The sequence below is a fragment of the Aquila chrysaetos genome, chromosome 12 (genome assembly GCF_900496995.4).
Source record: "Aquila chrysaetos chrysaetos chromosome 12, bAquChr1.4, whole genome shotgun sequence".
NCBI lineage: Eukaryota > Metazoa > Chordata > Aves > Accipitriformes > Accipitridae > Aquila > Aquila chrysaetos.
Window position 1 is genome coordinate 17,303,522 of NC_044015.1, and position 22,085 is coordinate 17,325,606.

General features: G+C 34.8%; 1 protein-coding gene across 7 annotated transcripts in view; it reads right to left on the reverse strand.

The window, feature by feature from the left end:
* DENND1B (DENN domain containing 1B) overlaps positions 1-22,085 on the reverse strand; it is a 169,335-nt gene that overhangs the window by 44,571 nt on the left and 102,679 nt on the right. For 6 of the 7 annotated variants that reach the window (XM_030033491.1, XM_030033490.1, XM_030033489.1 and 3 more), the window contains 4 exons: positions 18,962-19,062; positions 13,093-13,138; positions 11,460-11,561; positions 3,413-3,538 (listed from right to left, as the gene is read on the reverse strand). In XM_030033491.1, the coding sequence (XP_029889351.1) occupies positions 3,413-3,538; positions 11,460-11,561; positions 13,093-13,138; positions 18,962-19,062 (375 nt within the window). The remainder of the gene's footprint in view (positions 1-3,412; positions 3,539-11,459; positions 11,562-13,092; positions 13,139-18,961; positions 19,063-22,085) is intronic. The other variant, XM_041127796.1, reaches the window with a different exon arrangement.

Consider the following 22,085-nt stretch of genomic DNA (forward strand, 5'->3'; position numbering starts at 1 on the left):
GCAATTTTTTCAGTCATCTCCACCTACCATGCATGAACCCGATTCCTTCTGGATTAAACTGAAGCAGAAAATGAGTTCCAGTTAGTCATGGGTATTCAGTATTGAACACCAGACTAAAATAAGAACCACAATAAAGCTAGAAATGCACACTGTGTGGGTATCAGGTCCTTAGCACCAACTGTACTGTTTTGCTCTACAGATATATTCCTATCATTCAATATTTGCTAATGTAAAGTGCAGCATATTACAAAAATAATTCTGGCAGTTACATCAATTTGACTGATTTCTTTAATTCAGTATTGTGATTAAATCAGAAAAAACAACTATTTCCACTTTTCTTGGAAACTTTTACTGTATTAAGTTTTTTATTATTTATTACACAAAAAAATATGATCACCTTTACCTATTACACGTCATATTTCCTCTCCGTATTAGAGTAGTCAAATTTTCCATATGCTCTTTTGGAGTCCCATGAACTCCTTTCAAGACCCCTGAAGCTTCCCATTTTCCTTTTAATCAGTCTTTTTTTTTTTTAATAATTGCTAGACGTTTGTTCAAGACATATTGCTATACCGAGGAGAATCTGTCCTATGCTGAAAACAAACAGTTGCACAGAACGAGTGTTCAGTGTGATGAACAGCGCATAGAGTGAAGAAAAGTGTTGGATGAGTACAGACACTATTAAAGCTGTTCTTTACTCAAAGTGAATATTAATGATAGTTGTTTCATGTTTCAAGTTAAAATCATACAGAACACACTGTTGCAAGGAAAATAGTTCACAAACATATTTTTCAACTTACAAGCAACCGATAACTATCCAAATACATTATTTTATTTTTCATCAGGATGCTTGAAATCCTAAAAATGGTACCCCAAAACCTCTCAGTTCTTGATTCTAAAAATACGACAAACTTATTTATAGCAAAAGTATTTCAAATCTCTACAGAAAATTTCTCATTTAAGTATACCCCCTACAAATTTTCTACATGAATACTACTGGAGCTCCTGAAAGAATGTAAATAAAGTCTATAGCTGTGGTTTAGATTTCCTTATTAGATCCAGCACCACAGACTCCAAAACAAAGGGTACTATTTCGTTTGCAATAACAGTTGACAAGTTTTGACACTCCCGACAAATGGTGGTAATAGTCAAATGTGATTTGGTTTTTTGAACTCCCCAATTCACAATGTGTTAAACTGAGTTCAAAAGGCACGTGTAAAATATGCTGAAAAATCATGGGACAGCTCCTCTTAGTTTCTACTAATCCAGAGCAAATTCAGCTTCTAATAAATTTTTCTATCACAACAAAAATTCTGTAAAATACTAGATTAGTTAAAACTATGTGAACACAGCTCAAAACAACAGTTACATTTCTTTTTTTTTTTTTTCTTTTTCCTCTAAATACGCTTTGTCTTTGGACAAGTTGATGCCAATCCAAGATATGCTAGTATTTGCCAGCAGACGTCTGCCTGTTAAGATATTCTGAAATAACATATCTTTAAAAAAAAAAAAAAAAAAAATCAAGCCACAATGGTTTCATAAATATCTTCTCTTATATGCAATCAGTGGAGCCAAAAAAAAAAAAAAAAAAAAAAAATCCCCCAAAACAACCCCGCAAAAGACAATAATGCAGAAAGAAAGACTGCAAAGGTCACTGACAAATATTTGCCAGTCGAAATGATGCATGGAGCACTGCTTCCAATACAGTGCAAATGTAGATCTCTCAGATATGCCAACAAATAAACTCAAATAAAATGGAAATCAGTTAAAAGGAGAGCTCATTTCAACAGAGATGCTAACCAGAATGCTAAAAAACTTGCACATTCAGTTCAACAAACTTATCCAAAAAAATAAAGGACTGACTGGAGCCTATTTCTGGTCAGAACAGAGGTAAGGACATCAACCAGACTGACATCATTCTGTTTGCATATATTGAATGTAGATTAAGACACTTTTTGACTTAACGGCTCTTCCTGCAACCTGCCATGAGCTGACATGAACCAGTGTCCTCACCTTTAGACTACGGGACAAATTAGATAACCCCTCCTGAAGCAATGTCAGATAATGCCACTATGGAATAAACAACAACTATGTGTTTTGTTGAAATTAGTTGCTTTAATGAAATCAGTACTGTGTTGAACTCTAGCGATTTTGGAAACAGGTACTGTCATTTCAATATAGTACACAAACTAGCTTTCCACATCATAAGAAAACTATAATGACTGCTAAACACAAAAACTTGAACTAAATACTTAAACATTACTTCATTTCTGCATGGGTTACTTTTCATCTCAATAACAATGGCCGTCAGCGGCACAGACAGCTAGTGTGTAAAACGCTCACGGCAAAAAAGACTACCCGTAAGAGAACCACTTGGGTAGAAGGAAGACCGTGCCACACCATCTTTTAATGTTTCCTCCAGGAAAAGGCCTCATCTGGAATTAATAACTATCCTATCCATTTCCGTCAAGGAGTACCACATAGTTCCTTACCCAGCAACAGAACACACAGCCCTCCTCACCCCCAAATAAACATCCACCCACGTACCCACACACCCACCAGTTTTACAAACTTGACGCCTCAAGTGTCAAGTGATTTTCTCCTATCAAATCTCAATATTTATCTGAATCCATCAGACCACCAAACATCATATCCTCGGAATCTGATTCAGCCAATGTCATCTCAATGCATTTTATCAAATGGAACTACTATCAGTAGTTTGCAAATACCATAGTAAAAGAATCCGGACTGACAGATGAAATGAATCTCTAAGTTGTTTCTGATAAAAGATTTTATCTCTAATAGGCTCAATATGTGCCACCCTCATAAACCAGAAAGGATGAAAGCCCATAACACATAATCTACTGAGTACCAGCAAAACGTGAGAAATACAAATTCTGAAGTTCTGATGGGATGAAATGGGTTTTCATTTCTCCAACTTATCAGTGGAATCAAGATAAGTGCATAATAGAAGAGATACATGTTTGACTCACGTCTGGCATCTGCTAGGAAATAACAAGCTTCTGGCCTCAAACACAGCAAAGTCTCTAGACCGGCACAGTGAAAAATGATGGAGTCTGAAAGCCTCTTCAGTTCTTCACCACATTAAACCAGGTGAGTTGTGTGTAAGTAGTTTCACTAATACAATCTGATTTTATACTAAATAAATTATAAGAGTGATACAAATAAGAAAATAGCCAACTTTGGATGAGTATTTATTTTTCAGTACAACTCGCTGTCAGGAGGTGGTAGTGTCTTCTAAATTGCCAATGTATCCTTAGCATAGAGTAAGATTTAAAACATTCTCTTTGAAATGTTTCAGACTGGCGTAAAAAATTTCATATTTTCCTTACAAAGAATGAGACCATGCTCTTATAAATTAAGGAAAAAAGTTGTAAAGAAGAAGCCTTACTGGTTTGTATCTTAGTGCATCTCTGTAGGATCCAAACAGTGCTGCCTGTGCCCGAAGAAAGGCCTTGGCTACTCCATCACCCGTAGCTGTAGACTGCTTTTTCAGTTTATTTTTCAAGGCCGAGACCTGCGTGGCAGAGTGGAACAGTTAAATTAACACCTCAGAAATTGGTACAGCGAGGTATGAACCCAATCAGCAGGCAAACCATGGTGTCTACAGGTCAGCCAAAAATTCATCCTCCTCCTTGATAGCTTATCTTTTTAACTGCAAAGAGCACCTGCTGGTCTGTTAATTGAAATGAAAGCAGGTGATGATGGTAGAGTGCTAATGCAAATTGGTTTATGCTCTCTTTTTTTCCCAAGGCCTCTTGACATAAATAAGCTTAATTATTTTACAGTAAGATGCATGTGAGCCCCTTTTCTGCAGATCTTTTTTTCCTCAATCATGACATGTACCTACTTGTTTTGAATGAAGAGAGTTGGATATTTTTTATTTATGCTATGAAGGCTTATTTTTAAGGACTCTTAATGGTCACTTACTATTCAGTTTTAGATTGGTTTGGTTTTGTTTTTTTTTTTTTTTTTTAAATCAAATTACTATCTTACATCATTTCTCATGCACCATGGGAGTAGCTGCTAGCACTGTCAAATAGTTGAGAAAAGGTTGTGCAAATTCAGTGCTACATTGCCTTTAGAATTGTCCGCAAAGATAAAACACATGAAAGGGAAAAAAATAAGAACAACACTGAGGACACAACTGTAGTTTAAAAAAAAAAAAAAAGACCATTTTTATTTTAGTGCTTGACTTTTTTTTTAAGGAGGTCTGTCTTTTTTTACTTGGCAAATGGCAGTCACTGATTATATAGAATTAGAAAAAAAAACCCAGAAATTTTAATTTAGATGACCCTTACTTGGAGATACATTGGAGAAAAAAATCATATATTCTGCAATTATTACAGTATTCTTTAAAGAGATGTGGAATTACACCCAGTTATAGTCTATACTCTCCTAATTTTCATCATGAGGGACATCTGGAGAAGTAAGTCAACTCCAATTATGTTGAATACATGTTTCTACATCCCTTTGTATTTCAATATATCCAATAAAGCAATATTTAAGTCACTAAATACTATACAACATAACACTCAGTGTTACTCTTTAAACAGAACATTATAAACACAAACTATCACCAAAACAGCTTTCATTCTTTTAGAAATATATGCAAGAATTAGTATCTTTCTGTTTCTTTATGCAAGCAGTCCTGACTGCTCTTGTAGATGATGATTGTAATTGAAGTGTCAACCTAATTAACAACTAAACTTTGAATAATGCTAATGAGAACTGAACATGGCATCAGAGAAAAGACCAGCTCTACAGGTGATAAACCTTCACAGTAGTGACATTTTCCAGTGTAAAGTCACAGTTACTGTGATCTGATCAAAGAGAGAGACCCCCATTGGGTCCAATTATAACTATAGTTTTGAAAAAAAAATTATTGAGTTATGATGTTCATAATCTATGCAGAAAGGCCTTTACAGTATAGGTCTTTTCCCCATAGCTGTGATCTTTTCAATTTATATCCAAGCTCCATAGATCTAGATAAAAGTTTAGAGCCTGATTCGTTTAGCCCATGGAAAGCATACACCAAGGCTCATTTACGTTTTTTCCTTATACCCAAAAAGAAAAAAAAAAGTACAAGTCTGAGTACAAAAACCAGTTAAGCAGTTCAAGATTGAAAAAATAAATGCATGTCTTGGATTGAGGTTTTTTTTGTTCTGTACTGTATGATTATTTTAGAGTTATTAAAAATAAGGTTTATTTAATCTGGGGGAAATAAACGTATATATCCTTTGTATAAGGGAAATCTGTCCATCAACATTAGCTCAGTTTCATGAAAACAAAAGCAGTAACATGAGGTCAAAAAAGAATTGTCAACCTTAAAATGTTGTCTGTGTCATGACGGACAAAGCAACTTCTAAATACAAGGGAAGGAAAAGGGAGAAAAATCTCTACATTCTTTTAGATATATGTTGTTCTAAATTATACCTTGTGAGTTTGGGGAAATTATGGCAGACGATAAGACAGGGTAAGAGAAGAAAGAGGGTAAAGGTGATGTAGAGCAGAGGAATTATAGGACAAAGTGGGGGATGTGAAGGAAAAAGGTATTTTCTGATTTCCTCAGTTCTCACAGGCCTTATGTACCCTAACATAAATCAATAAACAGGATGCTTTAGGCAAAAACGTGTTAAAAAACAATAGAAGGTAACAAATCTCCTGCTTCGCTGCAGTGTTGGTACATTATTAGTTCAACAATATTAAGACCATCCCAATGGGCTGGCAGTTTGGAGGCGGGTTCTCCAGCACAAAACTGTGTTAAGTCAGATGCACATTTTTGTGCTGCCATTCTGGAGGGAGTTCGAGCCTAAGAAAGGCTACGCTGCAGTTCAAAAAAAGTTCCTCCAACTTCTGTTTCTCTCAGGAGGCAATGCTAAAAGGTAGGAAGTACTCTATTAGATTATTCTGCAGAAGTACTGGGAGCACAGTGCTCTTAAGAAAAAGCCTGCAGAGATAACGTGGGCCACAGTCCTGATTTCCCAATCTTCACAACTGGAATCCTGGCTGAAGCACACTTGAAGCACCCTTGAGACCTGCCTAGGTTTCCCTCAAGCTGAGGTCAGCAAACATGCATGCAGAGGGACAGTGCTTTCTCAGGGTTATCCCACCACTGAGTGATGGATGGCAAACCCAAGTTGAGTATTTGGGTAGGTTGCCAGCAAATTCTCCCAGTTCCACAGTTGAATCAAAGAGAGAGTGATAAAGTAGTTATTACAGTCAATACAGTAGGTATAGATAAGAGACTCGGTGCTTTGAACTACTTAGAAGGACTTGGTGCACAGCAGGATTGTGAGTGCTTAAATCCATGAACCTAAAACCAAGGAAGTGTGAGACCCCTTTGGGTGACAATATTAATAGGTCTTAAAATTTCAAAGAAAATACACACCAAGCCAAAAAAATACCAAGCAGCATCTTTATCAAAACCTTTTCCTCATCCATGCTTTAATCCCTCTACCTATCTAGGATTAAGATTTCTCCCCTTCTTTGCATGCCTTAAACAGAAATAGCCTTTTACAAAGTTTAAAAATAAAGAACTGCAAACAAACAAACCACAGGGGTTAGAATGCTGTTAAAATTTATTTATTTTCATTATTAATTTACACCAGAAGCAAACTGTTTTTATCTTCTCGTAGCAACGGCTTCTCATAGGAAGGTGACTTCATTGGACTGCTAAACACTACCAATGAAGAGCAATCAGAGCTTCAGGAAGATTTATATCAATAGAATAGTTTTTCAGAGATTTAAAAAGTCAGGAGATTGATACGTGATTTTGCTTTTATATGTAATTAAGTGTATCTAAAATGTAGAGACATATTGTCATTAAAACAAGAAGTGTCATTTTTAAAAATAGTCACCCTATGTCCTTTCTAAGATTCCTAAAATATAACTATCTGATCAGAAACAAAGCTTGATTAGTATCTTTTCAATATCCATGTGAGTAGAAGAATAGAACTGCACATAAAGTTAAAAAGCAAATGAATAAAATCATGTAACTATTAATCAAAGCCTTTGCTCCTGCAAAAACTTAAGCACACATATAAATTTAAGCACATATAGAAGTATTCCAAACATTTGTTGCCTGAGAAATGCAGAACCATGCACTGGGGTTCCCAATGACTACAAGATCTCTGAAAAAAAAGACAGCCAGGTATTTCTCTGGTATCAGTGACAGTTGTTACGCTTTAATCTATTTTTTGGTGTTCCCTATCAGATCATGTCACTATAAAAGTCAGCCCACTCTCAACAGCTAGAAAGTGAGAGAAAATGGCAGAGAAGGGAAACAAAACAAACACAACAAAATGGAATCTGATATTATTTAAATCAATATTGTTAATGAAAGGGCTTCTACTTATTTGATATTATCTAGACACACAGGATTTTGGCATCTCAGATAGCCCTCCAGCATCTAATCACAAATACTCCTTTAGATGAAAACAACTACTTAAATGCAAATGTTTTCAAAACTAGTTGTACTTTTCAATCTCACATTCTAGCTTCTAAAACTATATCGAGGTTCTACAGAATCTCAACTCTAAGAATTTATTCAAAATAAATAGTTGCCTCATAACACTGCAAACACTGCTGACTGCTCTGAGTTTCTAAAATATATTAGTAATATTTTTGGCTATTTTCTGATGGGAAAACATAGTAAATTATGAGATTTAAATTTTACATAAAATCCTTTTAGTTGCATTGTTACACGTTGACCGTAACTTCTTAACAGTACTATTAATCATTGTATTTTCAGAAATAATTTGCACTCCCAGTAATTGTTTTATAAAGTAACTTTAATTTTCTATGTGAATTACAGCCTACTTCTCAAATGCTACTTTTAGAACAGTAATGTTCATAAACCCAATTTACGGTGTTAAAATCCTGTGACTTCAGGAATCTCAAAACTAAAACTCTTAAAAACCCATTTAGATTCTGTATTGCATCATAGTGTGTAGGCACCACACGCTACAAAGGCTACGCATCTTTCAACAGCTCTGTAGATTTTATGGTTAACAATATTTAACGACCTCAGAAGATGCTAAAAGCCTATAAAGCCTATTGTTTTCTGAAGATCATATTTATAAAAGTTCTGCTTAGTCTGTAGAGAAGTCAGTAAGACTTGGTTGCTAAAAGTGATGCCCTCAATTCGCCAAGCCTTTTTTGAAAGTGTTCAAATTTGAGCAAAGGACTAGTCCTTTTGTCAGTTAACTGCAAGCAGGTATTGCAGGATCAGGCCCAAAGTTTATTAATTTGTGTCTATGGACTCCACTAATTTATATACACACGAATGTTCTTTTTCTAATGTCTTACATTATTAAAGTGGTGGTATAAGTATTATTGTATTAGGAAACTGACTCCCACAGAAGTAACTACTTATTTTCCTTTTTTTTTAATTAAAAAATAATAGCCAAATTCACAGTGAAATGATGAAATTTAAAAACAAGTGTTCTTGTCAGAAGAGAGGAAAAAGAGGGTTTCGCCCCCCCTAAGAAAACAAAGGATTCCTGAAAGTCTTGCACTGATTTATTTTTCCAATTTTAAATACCTTAGGAGTAGCGGAACTGCTACTGGCATGGTAGTATTTCTAACAGTCAATAAATCTAAAATATTATGTGTGAATATTGGAATGAAGCCATTAAGAAGATTACAGCATGCAACACAGCAGAGGGTCCACATGAAAAAAGGACTGGTAATTCAGGACAACTGTGACCACTGACCTTTGCACAGTCAAGACCACTGGTCAGTCTGACAGAATAATAGAGTTCACATGCATAGAAAGTCATCTAGCCTGTAACTATAATTTAAATGCTTAAGTGAATGATTTAAAAATGCCTTTAAAACTCAGTTAATTTATTATACAGTTTATTAGACAATGCCATATAATAATGTTTTTTCAATCTTAAATTTATCATGAAAAAATTCACAATCAGAGAATTTTAATAGACTTATTACTTATAAATGGGTAAACTATTAAATACCTATGCTGTGAGGACATCATCAGGCTTATTGATCAAGAAAATAATTACTCAATTTCCTTCAGACACAAGAAACAGTTTTAGAAAACTCTTTGAAAGTACTGCATTTCTTTTGTTAGGCTGTTAACCTACCCGGAATCATTTTTTGAAAGGGATAGTAAGACTAGAGTTTCTTTTATATTTTCAGTTCTTCATTCTATTTTAACACCCTTCAGAGGTACTCATTTCATTTTTTCATCAGAATTTTTACTACCTTTACATGTATGCTTATGAGGTTTATTTATATAGGTTAAAATGCTTCACATATGTAAGTATCTTTGACATTTGTTTTAATGTTTTAAGTCTAACTTACCATTTTGACTCTACACTACTATGTCCTATACTTTTTAACCAAGATGTTAGCAGTTGCACTGCCCCTCATGAATGCAGAAGAAAGACAAGCATTTCGTCATTTTATGAGCCAAACACGGACACTGTCTGTGCCTTTTGTTTCCAGGCTTTCCAACTATAATTGTGTATGTTTTCCATTAAATTGTTTTTATTAAAGTGCTTTACAGACTGAAGTAGAGGAAGAGATGGGAATATTAAAATTAAAAGCTTCATTATAAAATCCTCAAATTCTGCAAGTATATTTTGCATAAAACACAGTTGTTCTGTTTTGTTCTATATTAGATACAGAATGAAATATTTTAAGTCTGCTGTATAGTCTGTACACGAGGATAACCTTCATTAACATTAATAATAGTAACATGCATATATCCTGGGGGAGAATTTACTTCTAAAAGTATGAAGATCTGTATCCTTATTTTCTTCATGCTAGCCTACTAATTTAGAAATCATTTTGATATGCATCTGTAAAATACATGAGAAATCCTTCTCATTGCACAAATACCCATTTTTACTGTTCAAAGGACCTCCAGCTACAACTCCAGTATCTCATGGAAAATTATGCCTAATTCTCAATTCTACATCTAGCTATTATTTGACAAGAGGTATGTACCTCCATGACACTATAACCTCAATCTTACTCACTGAATACAAGGTCAGTTAAAATTACTGACACACCAGAAAATGACTAATTTTTTACTTAATTTGTTATACTCTTGAATGATAGAGTACAGTCAAAATTCTTGTATATACGTGTGTGTGTATACTTTTTCATACACTAAAGTAAAACCACAAAACATCAGAATACTTTTTATAGTCTTTTACATTTCTGAACTATAGTTGATACTGACTCAAAAGAAACACTGACCAGATGATATGTAAAAAGTCTAGATTTTAACATCATTAAAATCAAAGGGAACTGACATTAATATAATCATCACGAGTTTGATTTCTATTGTACCAAATATATACAAATTACCAACAAAACCAAAAGCCACTACAGTGCCTTACTTTAAGTCAGTTTGTTTTTATGATTTACAATTTCAGAAAATGTAACTCTTTGATTTCACATTTTGATATAAAATTCTTTGTCTTGACAACCATTTGTGATAGCTTGAGCATCTATAACTAAATAATCAAAACAGTGGTTTCACAATGATATTCTTTTTTTCTCTATGCCCCAATAGAGCTCTATTGGGAAAAACAAGGTAAGTGAATTTTGTGACTATTTAAGATGATATACAGAGTATGTTCCCCTATAGGCAATAAGGAGAAAAAAAAAGGAGGGGGACACCCTCTGCAAGATCAAAGTCCAGAAAGAACTGGCACTTAATTTATCATCCTTTACAGACAAAAGACAGTTTTCGTCATTTCAAAAGGATCAGATGTCTTTTATGACAAACTGGGTTTGCAGTTTAATTTACAAATAGAATTCTAAGTAAGCAGTCTTTGCTCTGCCAAAGCAAATGACAAACAGTATAGGTTTTCATTCACGCAGCCCTCAGCAGGATAGAAGAGATTAAAATAAAACTGAAATAATTTAGAGAAAACAAATAAATGTTTCAGAAAGTTGAAGAAGATCAAAGCCTGAATTTTCTGACCCCAACTGTACAAGCATTTCTTATTATATTGACCAGTGCCATCAGATCATTAATTAAAAGGAAAGCACTGGCAGGTGGCAGGGAAGCAGAAGCCGATAATTGGCCCCCTTCTTCTTTTTGCCTTCAAAAACTCTCTCATTCTTTTGCAAGACATGCCACTAGGCAGACAGAAATGCCTACTTTGTAATATAATGATTAAGATGAGATGAAGAGACTCTTGTGTTTAAAGCAGCTATGCCTAATGAATGCAGCTAGCTTTATAATTATGATCCTACTTTTACAATAAGGAATATGATGTTCCATTCAACATCTCCTCAACTGTCACAAAGGTAAAAATCTCAAATATAGGGGTCTACACTTGGTGCTTTTCACCCCTTATTCCTTTTATAGCAGTTAGCAAAACCAGGCAAAAATAACTACTAGTAATTCAAGCATCTATATAACAAGGAAAGAATGAAATATCTGTAAGACTCACCACTTCACCAGGTAGGTTGTTCAGGTCATTGAAAGGGGTTTCTAGAGTGTTTGTGTCAACATTTAGCAAAACCACATCTTCCAGTGATCTATTTTTTACTCTCTGTTACGAGGGAAAAAAAAACATAGTGGAAAAGCATTTTACTATGGCATCCTCCCGAAGTATATTTTTATTATAATGTGCTAGATTACAAATGATTTTACAAAGGACAATAGTGGCAAAGACAACATTTTGAGCTTTACATGTAGGATTTGTGAATTAGATGCAGGATTCAGAGTAGCTTTTAAAAACACTTCCTCTTCAACAAACAGTAAGGTTATATTAATAATCTCTGAAATAGAAGCATATTCAAAAATGAATTCTTGAAAACCAAGATTTATACAAAACACAGTTAAATATACTGGAACTATACATATCTTATAACAAAGTTTCATTCTCTCATACTTGTGAAAATCAGATAGGATGCTAATCATATAATCAGATGAAAAACAGAGAAAACTAAGTAATTATTTGCAGATTTATATAAGTCCCAGGCATATGATGTTTACTAGTATTGTAAGAATGGATGAAACAATCTTTCATCAATGAACTTGACTAGCAGCTAAGAATTAAACAATTTGTTCCTTTCAGGAAAGAATGATAGAACTCTTTTCTATATGGTCCTATATGTATTAACATAATAGTGTGGTCCAGGAAATAATTCCAGAAGGAATTGAGTGACTTTTTTTCAGAGCAAGCTGTTCTGTTCCATTATTTTCTGATGGAACAAGGAAAAAGATCCTAGTCAAGATATTACAATCAATGTATGCAGATCATATGAACCTGATTTGAGAAAACAGAAGGCTATGCCTAGAGTTAAGAAGTATACATGATAGAAGGCTCTTTTCGGAACACAAAAGTGCTAATCGCTCAGAGTCGGGGAGTACCCACCTCATCAGCTTAGCAAATGTGAATTGATCCTTAGAAACTGCTTTAGCAGAAGTGTAAATCAAATAAAGTTCCCAAATCAATTATCTACTCTGCATGATAATCAGACTACAGACGTAGGCTTAATGGTGTCATCAAACAGTTATGGAAAGAGGCAATGTTATTTATGACCCAGCTATTACTTACCACGCAGGTGAGTTCTATTGTTTTGTTGTATGTTCAAATCTGAAAAAGCTACCTCTTGGTTTTTGGCAAAAAAATACTCATTTTTAAATTAATAGTTAGGAATGTCATGGGATCAATCTTAGACTCAGATTTTCAGAGGGACAGGAACATAAATTATCTGGGAAATCAGAATGGTGCCGAATACCTATTGATGGCAACTCCAAAATAAATTTTAACTGCTCTTATTATTGGGAAAATCTGTTGCCGAACCACTAAAAAAGGCAGGAAAAAAGCTATCATTAAACTATGAAAAAGACAGAGAAACAAATCATGATGTAGAGCTTACATGACTCCACAGAACACTTCAAAAGTAAGATTTCAGAGAGAGACTTTTTTACTTTGTAAAGCATCCAAAGATTAAATTTTGTAATTCTGTATGTTAAAAAACAGGGATTCTTTCTGAAGTATTTCCATTAAAATTATCATTTATGGCACACACACCTTATGCTTACAAGTACGCAGAAGTGTAGAGTAAACTTACCTCTATTAAGCTTAAGTGGACACCAATTAGGTAAGGCATCGGTGCACTGAAGAAAAACAGTGGAAAAGATCAACTTTTAAGTACCAACTACTACAACATTTTGTGGAACAAAAAATATTTAAAAATTAAAAAATATTCACAATCTTGGCACATACAGTCCTTAGTTAACATTCACTATTTAAACCTGTAGTTAAATGAACACAGTTGCTACTGAAATTTTGACTAGACAAGGGAAATTTTGTTTTGGTATTTTTCACTCTGCAGTAAAGACAACCACAAAATAAAGGACGCTGTTCCTAACTATGGAAGTATGAGCGAGAAGACGCGTACAGCTTGCTAACTGGCTTGCCATACCTAGTTTCAATAACCAACCATACTGTATGGCAGAGCTAACCTAGTGGATGTTCCAAAGGTGGTCTGTCTCTAGAACTACAATGGTTTTAAAATTAAAACACTGTTCTGAAGAATAAGGTACCAGCTGACATCCCCACACTGTAACGCGAACATCATTAACACCAGTTTTGGTTCTGAATGTGCTTCTGAAACCCTTCCTGGTGACCACTTGGAAGCTGTATAATATCCTATTTAACTCAAGATAGTAAACTTCTCATTTCCAATTTGAGTAAGGCAAGGAACTATATTCTCAAAATAAAACAAATATCCACACAAAGCCTCTGGAGTGAGAGCTCCTGCAATGCGCAAGCAAGAAACTGAATTTGTCAGGCTAATTTATCATGGTTTCCTATAATCATCTGTTTCTTCCTCTAGTGAGTGTGTTCTGGCAACATTGGACCAAGAATATACTCAGTATCCAGCGCTGAAGGGAAAAAACATCCAACAATCATCATCACACTTCTGGGTACTGTGAGATTACTAAAAATATTCACTCCAGAGAAGCGAGCAATAGATACGCTGGTTTAAGCAACTCAGCAGGAAATTAAATACTAAGGGACCAGAGAGAAAAAAACTGAATAAAAATAATCTCTGAAAAATAAATGGAAGGTAAGATGATTTATCCAAAGTTTCACAGACAGCTGACATACAATAATTTCTTCCACTGTATTAATTCAATCACGGATCTGAGCCACTGGCACTGACTGGCAATTGACTTCCTGAGGCCCGGGGAGAGGCTTCACTGTATCAGTTCACATGGCCTCATCAATTCGGTCCCAAGTCTGGGAGCAAAAGTAGCAATTCTCACCTGCCTGCGACTGCAGCTAGTTTTAGAAAAACCTGTACACGCTACGGATTAGCCAATTACTCTCATTAACAATGTCCTACAGGAGAGGATCGATGCAAAAAAAAAAAAAAACACAAAAACCAAAAAAACCCCAACCAAAAAAACACCCCAAACAAACAAACAAAAAAACCAAAACCAAAACCAAAACCCAGACCGCCTGAGGCCAAAACAAGCTTTCATCATTTTTATGCTATCAAAATAAAGGTTTGCTGAGACTGCAAACTGTCATGGCTTAAGGTTTCTAGGCAATGGGGCTTCCAAAAAGGGAAATGGAGACCCCTGTGTCCCCACATATCTTTTTCTTAGCCTAATACTGAAAAATTTTAGTATCCCCTGACAACTTCATCCAGGCTAAGGCCTTATGCCTTTGTGGACTAAACACATTTGGAATCGTAATTCCAAATTACATGGAATCGTAACTGGGTGTCACTCCAGAGCAGACACACATTTATAATCAGAGAGAAATCAGACATCTTTAAAAGACTCTATAGTTTTAAGAACGCTTTATACTACATAACATATTTAACCAAGCTGACGAGAATGACTGACATGTAACTGAGGATTCTTCTGCTGAATATGCAGCAAAATAGATCCTCAGGTTCATCACATCAGAGTATCTTAGCGCTACAAATAACGTGAAATGGAGAAACTATGGTGAAAACAAGCGCTATATCATGTCTGCATTTTATGCATGCTTGTTTTCTTGTACACTGACACTGTGCTAGCAGCTTCACCAGGCCCGTACTGACTTAAATTAGCTGATGATTTGCTCCATTAATAAATCTGTCATTAGAAAGGGTAGCGTGCAGCTCTTTTCTATAGAACAAAGCAACAGCTACATCATTTCAATTTTGAGAAGTTAACAGAAAAAAAGGTATAAAGCTAATTAGATAAACATCTTGAAAATGCATGCAATAAAAGTCAATTTGATCATTTTCAGCAAAGAATGAATTTTATTACTGCTGGATTCTGAAGCCTTAACAGCAGAGTTTTGTAATATGTACATGAAATTGCTTGCTATACTACCGGGAGCTGCTGTATAGTTTTTCTCTTGTTTATGCATGTTATTACCAAAAATATTATTAATCTACAGCATCATTGCCTAAAATAACTACTATGTTATGCAAAACATGCAATTGGAAAATTATTGTCCTATTCTCACAAAAACAGGCAAGCATATATCCCAATTCAGAAGAGATCAAATCTCATAAAAAGACATGTTGCAACTGTAACTTGAATTTTCTAATTGCATTATATTCTTAACAGAGCATCAGCAGAACAGATGCTTTATCATCCACAGACAAAACTGTCATACATTCTTATATAAGTGACTTAGTTTGCCAAGAAATTACACAGAAATTTGATGAAATTAGGTACCTCCTTTACAAAAATTAATTTTATTCAAATATAATTCTTATATCAATGATCAAACTTAATTTGGGGGAAGCTTTCTTGAAAGCCAGCCACCTACTGGGCTGAGTGCCACAGTATCTTTCTGCTTACTTAAATGTAGAAGAGAAATCAATTCTTAAAACATATTCAGAGAACTCAAATTTTTTAGTACCTCCACTGTATTTTCTTCCTCTAGAGCTAAAATGAAAATTACTTTCACTGCCTAATATTTTGCTATCTTTTAGAAGAAATTTATTATCTCTTCTTTTTTGGCTGGTGGTTCCAATTCTCACATTGGAGTTCTCAAAATGGAATTCAAGGCCGAGATAAGCTACGGGGGGTGGGGGGCAAAACCATCCTGAAGTAAATAAATACACAGTATGTTCACACACTAGACCTTGCAAGTACTCATAACCTGGCCAATCCTAATGTCATTACAGTTCACACAGATGCTCAGTACCGGTGGGTTTGGACTACTTTAAGAACATCTGTTACATTATGTCTAAAACCAGTCTGTATATCAGGTTGCCTGATAGAACCTAAGAGGCTTTTTGATTAAAAAAGGCAAGTGGAAGAATTTAAATAATTTTTTAATATAGACTTAACTGTTTTACTCAAAGATACACTTTTCTTTTTTCATGCTCACAAAATATACCAGCTAGGCAGTTTATGTAATTTATAAAATTCTAACCCCCATAGAATTGTATCATTTATCTTTATGAAATTTTGAAGATATATAGTCCAACTCATAAAAAAAAAAATGTGGATTTCTCTCAAAATACACTGGATGATTAACATGCAAAGAAAAAGTTGCAGAATCAGGGCCTATATTTAAACTAGTAGATCTAAATGTATTTTATCTTTATTTACAAATGGCCTTTCTCCCTTGGAACGAACAAAATTATCAAACTGATAATCACCTACTTGATTCATTTGACTACCATTTCAGAACAACACTAAGAAAATGAGAGTTCATGGGAGACATCCCTACAAAGTCTAAGTGAAGCAACGACAATGTAGTTTCTAGATATGAAAATGCATGTTAAGCTAAAAGGAAAAAAGGCACTTTCATAAAAAGAACTTTGCTCTATCAAAATGACATAAAAAATGAAAATATAAAATAATTTTCTAATTCTTTTTTATTAATTTTAAATTGACATGATCCTCTTGGACTGCCCAACTAGGTCTGGCCTAGCATAAACTTTGACCTTATGAATTCATCAAGGTTTTCCAACTTGATATATTATATACCTATGAGGAAAACACTTATTTACTGTTAATACACCAAAACATGAGGAAAGCTAAGTATTTTATGTGTTTTTATTACACTATTCCAAACTGTCTCACAAAAGAACCATTCAAACCAGACAAGATCAGAGAGAGAAATGTAAATGTACAAAAATCTGAGCTGAAAGGTCTGAATTATAGTTACTGTGGTAAATTCATCAATTGTGCATTTCCTTTCATGAACTTATGTTTCCATTTGAACATCTCTAAAAAGGGGAAACTTCCCCCCCCCCCCCCACTCTATTGTACTACTGTGAAAGAGAAAAAGAGATATAAATTAGTTTTACAAGTTTAAGAAACTCCATGCTTCTTTTTAATGAGTAAAAAAAATTCCCAGGTCATGCCATAATGACCTAGAATCTCAACTATTATCACCATCACGAGAAGCTGTGTACAGCATCTAACATTATTATTTCTGGAAACATTATCTGTGCTTAGGAGGGGAAATAAAAAAACCTTCTAGTATTCAGAATGCACTCTGCAGGGTACAGCTTGAATAAAGGTGTTGATCTACCTTCTGAGAACAGCATTTATGGATGATACTGAAGAAATTACAAAGCTTCTGGTGGTAAGCTCAAGTAATACAAAAACTAAACAAACACATCCAAGTTCTACCCCCACCTTGGTGCGTTTTATCAAAGCTAGGAGGAAAAACAATTAGGACAGAGTTTCTTCAAAAGAAAACTATTGTTAAAGATGAAAGGTTTAGCTATAGTTGAAAGTACAGGGAGGAGTGGGAGAAGAATATTTGATTTCTTTTTAAAAACAATAAATAATATCTGCATTAAGTACAGGAACTACTAGAGAAAAAGATATACCATGAGCAAATATTGTAAACTTGAGCAAAAACTATCAGAGAGACTTAAGGAAACATAATGAGAATTTCTTTGAAAACAAGAAGTTCAAAAGACTGGGTGGAGTTCAATGGAACATCAATATTTACAGGTTCGAGAAAAGAAACAAAACATAAAGCCTAGCAAACATACAAGCATAATTTATTTCTGTGAAGAAAAACATGAATAACAGAAACATAGACTTATGTTGGTAGGCATCAGACTCGGTTTTTATATGTAATAATAATTCCTATCTCTAAAATGGCTTTAAATGGTTCATTTTTCCACCACAGATCCATAGGGTCTAGTGAAAGTGAAAGTCTCCAGGGATGGATACTCCTGTTTTAGATCCTTTAATGGAAACTCTCATTGGTATCTCTGGCACTACTACGAATAAAAGAAAGTAGATCTCTTCTTAGCCTGAAATCTTGAAACACAGGCACATGGAAACATCATCCCTTGAAGGATCAGAAGTGACTCAAAAAGTGATTCTTTCTTGTTCAACTTAAAAATTTGCCAAAACCACAAAGTCTGTCATGTGAACAGAAACATGTCAGGAGCAGCAGAATTCTTACAATGAAAATTTTGGAAGTACCGAAAGGAGATTTTAAGCTCTTTCAGGAAGGTGTTGGATAGTATCCTGAACCTGGCTGAGTCTAAAATACAAATATTAAATCATTGTATAGACCTAAGGAAAACACTGATGCCTACTCACAGTTGATTCTGGAAAAAAATGATCAGTTTTTTTCTGAATGTTTTTACCAGTATCATTTATCTCAAGTTAAAATAGATGTCTAATAAAGGAAAACTGTAACACAGTCACATTTAAATTATTGAATGCATTCTCTAACAATAATACAGGAACAGTTATAAACATGATTCTAAATGCTGCATTGATAGTAATCAGCACTGTAATTCAAGGTACCAATTCAAACACCATGTAAAGGCATGCTCAAATATCTCTATTCAAGTCATCATTTACGCATCGGCTTAAGTGCTTTCATAAACTGGATCCTGCATATTTAGTCACTTAAGTAGTTAGTGTTTTCATCAGTTACTTAGAATTACAAGACAGGTAAGAATCTCAGAAACGAGGATAACAGGTTAGCTGTCTTACCAGCAGTAGTCCAGAAGATGTGGAGGAAGCACTGGGATGTAAATGTGTTGCCAATACATTGGATATAACAATGCAGCTGAGGCGTGAACACAAGCAGTTAACTAAAAATAAAAACACACACAGAATTGGCAACAAAAAATATGAATAAAAAGAAAATACAAAATCTTAAATTAACTTCTAGACATGCACCCAGCTCTGCTGAGAGGGAAAGCCTCAGGGGAGTTTTTTGGTCCACATTTCTGCTAGTTGGAACAACTGGAATTGACCTGAACCTGCATGAAGCCACAGAAGAGCACTAACCTCAGCTTAGTGTCACTAATCTGATTTCAAAATTACCTTTAAAAAAAAATCTGAAGTGAATATCCCCTGTGATAGCAAAGCAACTTTATTACAATTTTCCAAAACTCCCCTCCCACAGCAGGGACTGACAAGTCTGGCACTAGCATCACCAGAAAATGAAGGACTCCTTGACCAAGAAAGGAGGTGTTACGATCTGCTTGCCATTCAAAATGAACATTCCTGTTTTTCTAAAACAAACAAGCAAACAAACAAAAAACCACCACCCCCACCCCGCCCAAAATTATGGAATTGATTAGAAACGTGGTCAAGTTCACCCCTCAAGTGAACAAAATAATCTGCAATATCTAAAGAATTCAAATTTGACCTATCAAATACCACTTTGCTATCAGGAAGTCATTCAAATTTACTTATTTTAATACGCAGCCACAGAGTTACAACAGAATGAGAAAAAATCAAGACTGTGTACAAAGTAAGGTAGCCTATATCCAGCACATAAAACACCACAAACCTCATTAAAATAAATAAATAAATAAATAAATAAATAAATGAAATACAGGGAATGTCCCATGTAGAAGACACCAAGCTTATGTAAAAAGACAAGACAGTCCTAATCTTTTATATCACAACAAAATTACTATCTGAGGTTAACTTGATAATAGTACTGTTTATTAGACATGTACTTTTACAGTAACAAAACAAAGAGCTAAAAATAAAACGTAAATCCTGTCCATACAGCAAGTGCTAAAACCTTATGGATTTTACAGGGAAAAACCCCTCTTTGTGGAACAGATCATCAGTTAAAGCTTTCACACTCCGGCTGTCTTGGACGTTTAGACTTGTAAACAAAAATTATGCTGCAATTTTGTACATGTATTTTTACACTAAAAATGAAAAAAAGGAATTATAAGACAATTGCAGCAGAAATCACAGACAATTACAATTTGTGCAGCATAGTTTGCTCAGCACTCGGATTAATATAACACGATTAAATATGGAAAAGAAGAGGGTCTGAAAGCTCCTGAGGGATATCATTAGGGCAAATTGCCAAAGAATGAAACATGAGCCAGTCAGGAGAGTCTGGAAGCTGCAGTAGTACCAAGGGACTTGAATGTTCGACAGTTGGAGCTTCAGTAATGTGTGAACTGCAGGTTAAGGTATCAGGAGACTCTGTTCACTGACACACAGAATGTCACTATTGACCAGCGAACTGCCCGAGCCTGACAGCTACACTACAGAAAGCCAAGTATATAATATATACAAGAATATAATTCTGTATTTAAACTCTTCGTTTCAGATTAACATCTCGTTTCTTAGCTTTACATCAAACCTCCGCAATTATTCTCATTTTAGACTTACAATAATGGCTGTTTTAATAATTACTGTGCTGTTACTAAGAATTAATTGATTTGGGGGAAGAACTAAATGAGTATCTTATCCCTCTTCTACACAGTGGGATTTATGAGTTTTACTTCCATATTATCTCTCTCTGTAGTTTAACTAACACTACTGATAGTGCAGTCAAGCTCAGCATCGTGTTTTTTGCTCTTTTACTCAAAATGGCTACGGAATTACTAATTAGTATGTCCACATACTACTGTACATAGCATATAAATTTCAAACCGCAACTACCTATATAAAAATTAGCATTTCGTATGTTTCAATCACAGACTGAAATAAAACTGAGCATACAGTTATACAGGATATCCCTGATGTATACAGCCACTGCCTCCTCCTCTTAATAGGCATTCTTAACTTATGAATTAAGATGACTATACTATTTGCATGAAGAAATATTTTCCTATCTTATGCATATGTCTGTGTCATATTTTAGTTCTCACTTTAACAGAGGAAGCGGTTAATTCCTTAAAAACATTTGAAGTTTTATTAACTCTTTTGGTTTACAATCTATATCTTGGTGTGGCACTCAGACTGGCCTCTATTTAACATTTTTAATTTTTAAAAAATCTACTAAATTTTACCATTTCTAGCAGGAAAGGTAAAGATTTGATTACTTACACATGAAGGTTTTGTTGTACTGTTCCTTGCTTTTCTATTTAATAACATCTTAACATAACATCTTATTTAAACATTTCCATCTATGCTGCTGCAGTAGGTTTCCAAAGATTTTAGTATGACATGAATATGTTTTATAGTTTCCTGTTGTATACAGCCTGGAATACAAGCAGCTAAGGGATTCTGCTGCTCTTCAGACTGTGTGACATTTTAATACTGTGCCAACTCTGCCTTTAAGCAAATACTGATAATATAATTATGGATTTCACATTAAAAATGGCACACTTTCTGGCAAATTCTCTTTTTGCCTTTTTTACTGTTTCAACAGTAACTGCATTTCTCAAATGCATTAGCTATTTAAATAGCTTACCTCTTTAACCAACATATTCACTCTTCTAAATAGAATGGGGACTACTGCAAATCCTGGAACAATGCTGCATGTCTTAAGTAACCAGTTCAAGAGATGTGAAAAGCATTTGGGGACCAGGTAGAGCCTGACTGCTTACATCAGAACTGAGAGGTCTCTAAAGGCGACACTGCATTTGGGGGGTGTCCAATAGCATCTGCGCTTGGGAGCAGAGCCAGCCAGAGCCTCAACAGGCACCCTGCCGAACACTGAAGGAGGAGATGGTAAGGCAGAGAGCACAGCACAAGCTCCTACATGCAGAAATGAGCATCTGTTGCTTGACCAAGTGGTGAGATCTTTTGCAGAAAACAGTTCCTTACACTATTTAGGGAAAAAGGCATTTGTACGGAGCCTATCTGTTGATTGCTATCTACTCCAAAAGGAACTGTCAAGATCCACTTTTTG